We start from the raw sequence: 6,700 nt of genomic DNA on the forward strand, positions 1-6,700 counted from the left end.
GGTATCAGGTGCTGGTTTGAGAGCTGTGTAGTTGAGAAGAGTTTCTGAATTCTGACTGCTTGGTCTACCTGCAGCCTTTTATACATCTTGGGTAATCGCTCTGCTACAGGTAACATTTTTATCTTGTTACTCTTAAAACCAGATTTTCTGGGCCTTCTGGGTTACTTTAAACATATCTTTAATGGTTGCTTCCTTGTTGCTCAGCTAATGCTCATCATATATGTTCATCTGAGGTAGACATGCTAAATGCTTTGTGTCCAAACAGAGTCGTGATTTACTCTTGAGTCTTGGCCTCGGTTTTGTGCTTGTGGTCACAGCACCTGACAAAGTGACTCTCACCTGTAGTTATAATTATGGGGACATACTCACCAAATCTCTGATATTCAGAAAAGAGTCACTGACCCTGGGGTGTCCTTCAAGGAGCTTATCTTTATGGTTCTATTTTGATTTTATGGGTAAGATCACAGTTTCCACACCATTTCGTAGAAAACTACACATAGAAAGGTGAGTTACACATTAAGAAGAATTCACAGATCTCTCCAGATATTTTTTTTTTCATGATTCTGTGAGCCCCTCTAAACTGAAGACATTAATATTTGAGGAAACATTTATCACTTAGGAGAGTATATGGAAAAAAAACCTGCTGCACTCCAATTTAATTTAAAGAAGAGGCTAAAATTTTTTTTGTGAACAGTGGGGGCAAAGCACCCATGAAACAGTCAAGTGAAATTTATGCTTCCTTATGATAGTCAAAAATTAATGCCGTGTGTGATGTGGGAGTCCCCTCTGTGTGCTGTGAATACCATTAATGAATAAAGAAACTGCCTTGGCCTGTTGAGAGGGCAGAACTTAGGTAAGCAGGGAAGTCAGAACTGAATGCTGGGAGAAAGAAGGGTGGAGCCAGGGAGCCACCATGGAGCCACTAGAGTCAGACATGCTGAATCTTTGCCAGTAAGCCACTCTTAAGTAAGTAGAAATGGGTTAAATTAAAATGTAAGAGTTGGCCAATAAGAAGCTAGAGCTAATGGGCCAAGCAGTGTTTTAAATAATACATTTTCGGCGTGGTTATTTCAGGTGTAAGCTAGCCAGGTGGCTGGAATAAATAAGCAGGCCCACCTGCTACACTATATGGATCATTTGGGCAGTGTTCCTCAAAGGCTTTCAATTTATGTCATTTTATGTTATTAAAGCATGTGCCCTGCAAAAAAAGGTAAGATTACGTTGGAATATTATACATCCCAGTTTTAGTAAAGATGTATGATCTCTGGTAATCATGGTGATAGTCACGAAGTTGAAAATTGTTACTTGTAATCATTGACTAATGGAAAGAAAAACTAATAAGTTATCTTTTGACTACTTAATATTTGAGGTGTAGAAACCAATGCTCTTTTCAGTACAAGTATCACAAGCTCGTTTAGTTCCTGCAGGGTTGGAAAGAAAGAGTGTAATTATCTGTCTCATAGTTTGCTCTAGTGCGTGAAGCTGTGAGGTATCATCAAGATTAGTTAATTAAAGAAAGGAGTTAAATAACAGAGCCAGGCAGTCTCAGAGTCCTGGACCAGAACATTTGTGCTGCAGTAGGAATGACTTTTCATTTTCGTCAGCATCAATTGGTAAAAGAACAGCGTGGCTGGGAACAGATAAATTCGCAGAGGTTAAATGAGCATTTGTACTCAGAGAGAAGAGCTGGTAGGACAGTCCCCTCTCCCTTCCCTAGACCAGTTCTTTTCATTTTATAACATGCTGATTTCCAGCTTCAGAGAGTACCAGTAAAGCTCTTTGTGTACTGCCTTTATTTTAAACACTTCTTTTTTAGCAGGTCAAGAATACAAACATGAGGTGTTGGATAGAACATACTACAAATAAGAATCCGAAACACAAAGTGAAGAAGCATAAAAATGTTAAAATCTTTTGAAGCATTTTTAGACCATCAAAGTTTAGCCCAGAGTTGAAATTAGTCACATTTACTTTCTAGTTGTTTCTTGTCTTTCACTTTAAATTTAATGTACCTTCTGGTTTTCTGTGTTTGTCATCTCCATTGTGCTCTCTCTCTCTCTCTCTCTCTCTCTCTCTCTCTCCCTCCCTCCCTCCTCTCCCCCTCTCTCTGTGAACATATGTGTTCAGGTTTTTGTGTATGCACATGAATATGAAAGCCAGAACTCAACCTTGAGTGTCATCCTTAGGAACTGTCCATTTTCCCCCCGGAGATAGAGTCCCTCGTGGGGACCTAGGGTTTGCTGATTAGGCTGTGTCTACCCCAGTACTGGGATTACAGGTCTGTACTACCATGTCTCACCTTACTATGGGTGATGAACTTTGAACTCTTATTCTCATTCTTGCATGGCAAACATTTTTACTGACTGAGCCTTCTCCTTTTTGACTTCACGAAAAAACTCCCATAGACCAACTTCTGCCATGTCATTATGGATCCAAGGCTTTAAATGGCTTAAATAAATTCCTTAGCGCTTACTTACCAACGCCATGGGCTGCTAGGCAAAGCATATGGATTCTCTGCGTAGTCCTTCTGCTGTTGCTCTGATAGACCCAGTGCTCTAGCCAAAATGTATGGATGACCCTTGAGTTCCTTCCCTCCATACCTTTGTCCATACTGTTTCCACCGATGAGTGTTGTAGGAGCTGTGGGCCTCTTCCCACAGCCCAGCTCCTGGCCGCTTGGCTTCTGTAGATTTAGTGCCCCATTGAGAAAGCTGCTCTCCTAATCTGGGCATCAAAACCTCAACTCATATAAGATACTAACATTTTCCAAACTTCCTGATTCTTTCTGAACAATAGTAATGTCTTTGTGGATACTATATGATAATATGTACACTTTTACTTCTCATATTCTATTTTATTGTATCAAGATAGATATGACTCATCTCCCCAGAGACTTTTTAATGAAAGAAAAAAGTTAAGTTATTTAAACTAGAGAGATTGCTCAGTGGTTAGAAGCACTGAGCACTCTTCCAGAGGACCTGGTTTCAGTTCCCAACACTGGCAGGGCAGCTAATCACCACCTCTAACTTCAGTTCCAGGGAATCCAATGCACTCTTCTGACCTCTGAAAGCACCAGGCACACATGTGGTGAACAGGCAAACACACAAGCAAAAACACCCAAACACATGAAATAAAAATAGCAAAAAATGAGGACATACTTTAGTTTTTCTTTTTCTTTACGATTATTACATGTATTCATGTGTTGCTTGTGTGCGTGTGTTTTAGAGATGACCACTTGGTATTGGATGAGCAGCAATCTGTCTATGGAGAAGATTTTGATTCTCTTTTAGTAGCCGTCTTTAACTGCATATGACTTTTCCATCTAGGGGTATGAACTTGTGAGATTTTGGAGGGGGAAATCTTGACACCTCAAATGAATGTTTCTCACAGTCTGTGCAGTCTGTGACTTGCAGGTGGTAAGCAATAAGAATTTCTTTGAGCCAGGTGGTGGCACACGCCTCTAACCCCAGCATTCAGGAGACAGAGCAGGCAGATCTCTGTGAGTTCGAGACCAGCTTGGTCTACAGAGTGGGTTCCAAGACAGGCTCCAAAGCTACACAGAGAAGCCCTGTCTCAAAAAACCAAAACCAAAACATGTTCTTTGGGATTTAATTAAAAAAAAAAAAGAGTTTGAAGAAAACAGACCCCTCTCCTGTGGTCGGTTATCCACGCTCCAGTGGATGGCCCCACTACCTATGCAAATAAATGCAGTAAGGATTGGACTCAGTGGGTTAACACAAAGGAGGCATGAAGTTGTTAGAGGGCAATGGTCGAGGGCGGGGAGGATGGTCTGGAAAGAGTTGAAGAGGAGTGTGGGAGATAGACCTGATCAACATAACTTATAAATGTGTAGTAATTTCTCAAAGAATATATTAAAATAATTTAAAAAGGCACAAGAAAGTAAGAGCAAAGTAATGATTTGTGAGGTCAAAGAGGAGAAATTTATTAAAAAAAAAACATGTTAAAAGACTTTATACCCAAGAAGGGAAGAAGGACAAAGATTGTTACAAAGACTCCTAATGGAAGGCTCCAGGCCTCCATTCACGAGCTGGTGGTGTCAGGGCATCCGTGCCTCAGGGCAGGAGGTTAGAGAGAGAAATAGGAGCATGATGGCTTTCCACAGGGTGGCTGTTTGCCCCAGGTGTTCAGCTCACTGCTCAGCAGCAGGTGTTGCAGGGGGAGGTCCTGCAAGTGGTGCGGCAGGGGGCAGGCTGGCAGCAGGGGGGCCTGCAGCAGGGAGCCTGCACAGAGATGGGCTGGCAGCAGGTGGAGGCCCAGCAGCAGGGTCTGCAGACCACAGCTGTGCAGGAGGTGGGGCAGCAGGTGATGGGGCGGCAGCAGCCCTGCTGCAGGCTGCAGGGGTCACAGCAGATGGGGCGGCGGCAGGGCTCACAGATGGGCCTGGTGAAGTGGGGCACGCAGGTCACTGGGCGGCACACTGTGGTCTGGCAGGACACTGGGCGGCAGCAGCAGGGGTCGCGGCAGCAGCAGGGCTGGCAGCAGCCTCCACAGCTCTGGGAGGAGAAGGAGCCACAGCAGGACATGGTGGGTGTCTGGGCTGGAGTAGGGTTGAGGAGTAGAGAGCAGATGGGTGTTCTCAGGTGTGATGTGTCTTCTGGGTCGGATCCCTTTATATACCTGGCCAGTGCTGATGACCCCTCTTGTTTATCTTTCGACTGATTAAGTCAATGTCTGTTTGACTAATGGTTGAGTCATGATCTCATTAAATGATTCCTATTACGTCTCTAAATATGAACATCTTATACGCACTGTTCATTGCGAAAACTTGAAAATCGCAGCCATGAGATGACAGAGTGCGATTTGACGGAAAATGAATTCTCGGGTTTATGGAGATGAACGTGAGGTTGTGGTACACTCGCCCGCCATGTATTTGTCTATTCCGGAGGCAAGTTACCATCGTCATCTCAGACTTTTAGCATTCCACTGGGCTGAAACATTCCAAGCTCTGTCTTCTAGTTTTGATTATACAGTGTTGTTAACTGCAGGCACCCTTTGTGTAATGGAACACCAGGACTTTCTTATCAGACCTGTGGACCAGTCTTCCCTGACTCCTCCCACCATCTCTCAGGCTCATTTCAGGTTTCGGCCTTAAGATAAATATGGAGCAAATGACCACGGAAGAACTCAGTTTTTAACATAATTGAGTATAGTGAGTTACGCAGATCCTTGACATGATTCTACCCCGGAAACACTTGTCTCTAAATGAAGCAGGCACTAGGCATGTTGTTCTAGGGGATTCACTAGGAATACGTTTACTTACCACTAACTATAAGATACTTATAAATCCTTCTGTCAGAGCAGCAGCTCATACACAGAAAAATCAAAAGGTAATTTTTAGATGTGTTTGATTTTATTTTCTATGTGTGATTGTTTTGCCTATATGTGCATGTACGTACTATGTACATGCCTCATGCTCTCAGAGGTCAGAAGAGGGCATTGGGTGCCCTGGAACTGGAGTTACAGACAGCTGAGTCACCACATGGGTTCTGGGAATTGAACCTGAGTCTTCTGCTCATAGTAAGTGCTCTTAAATATTGAGTTATCTCTGCAGTCTTCCAAAGTTTATTTTTTGTGAATGTTATTATTGTATTGCATTAATATATTATAAATGTATTAAAAGAAAGCCTCTAAAGTTTCTGGGAATCTTTCTTCTCTTTAGTTCAGGATGTGTTCAACTCTGATGTTTCTGCTCACAGGGAACTATTTTTTATCAATAAATCAGATTTTGTTAGAGGTAGGACCCATAATGTAGCCCAGGCTGGTCTTGAACTCATGATCTTCTTGCCTCCAGCTGCCCAAGTGCTGGTATTACAGATGTATACCATCATGCCTATCTGGAAATGTGGCTTTTGTATGTATGTGTTAGTGTATGTATGAGTACATCTTCACATGTGTGTATTGTGTGCAGGTGTACATGTGGAAGCCAAATGTCCACGTCAATGGGTCCATGTTTCCTGCTTTGTGCTTCCCCTTACTTTTTGAGACACAATCTCTTACCAGAACCTGAAGCTCACTAATTCAGACAAATTGCCTGGCCAGCAAACTCCACGGTCCACCTGTCTCCATTGCCTCACAAGACTGGGGTTACAGGTATATAGCTTTTATATCGGTGTCGGAGGTCCAAACTCATGCTGACGTTTGTGTGGTAAGCACTTACAGAGCCATCTCCTCAGCCCAAATGCTGTGGGAGATTCCCCCGTGACTATCATCAAGTGAAATGATGGAAGCCTTTTTACTCTAGACTGCAAGGGTGTTATTCAATATTGCTGTTGGGGGGCACACAGGAAGGGTGCCCCACATTTGCGATACTGTGGCTCTGTTCAAGACACACTGGGCATGCTTCTTCAGGAAGAACCTCCTTACCTTCCCGCTTTGCAAACCCTCCTATAACTTCACAGGCAGCATGGAGACTATTTTAGAATGTCTGCCCCCCCTCCACCCCACCACACACACAAATGTGCCTCGGGCTCCAGGGTCTAAAGTCACCTTAGTGATAATTAATACATAATTTTGCTACTTTTAAAGGAACTGTAGTGCTGTTGGTAGCATGCTTGCCTAGAGCTTACCAAACCCAGGACCACATATTCCAGGCATAGCGGTACACAGCTATATCCCAGCGTATGGAGAGTGCAGACAAGAGGATCTGGAGAACAGAGTAATTTTCAGCACACAACAAGTTAAAA

At 43.3% G+C, this 6,700-nt stretch overlaps 1 protein-coding gene across 1 annotated transcript; it reads right to left on the reverse strand.

The window, feature by feature from the left end:
• Positions 1-4,153: 4,153 nt before the first annotated feature.
• LOC121442334 (keratin-associated protein 2-1-like) lies at positions 4,154-4,540 on the reverse strand. The gene has a single exon (XM_041643836.1). It carries the CDS (start codon positions 4,538-4,540, stop codon positions 4,154-4,156), a length of 387 nt encoding a protein of 128 aa, XP_041499770.1.
• Between the last annotated feature and the right edge of the window lie 2,160 nt (positions 4,541-6,700).

This window comes from Microtus oregoni, unplaced genomic scaffold (assembly GCF_018167655.1).
Source record: "Microtus oregoni isolate MIOR12 unplaced genomic scaffold, Mior012 000091F_ref0000469, whole genome shotgun sequence".
NCBI lineage: Eukaryota > Metazoa > Chordata > Mammalia > Rodentia > Cricetidae > Microtus > Microtus oregoni.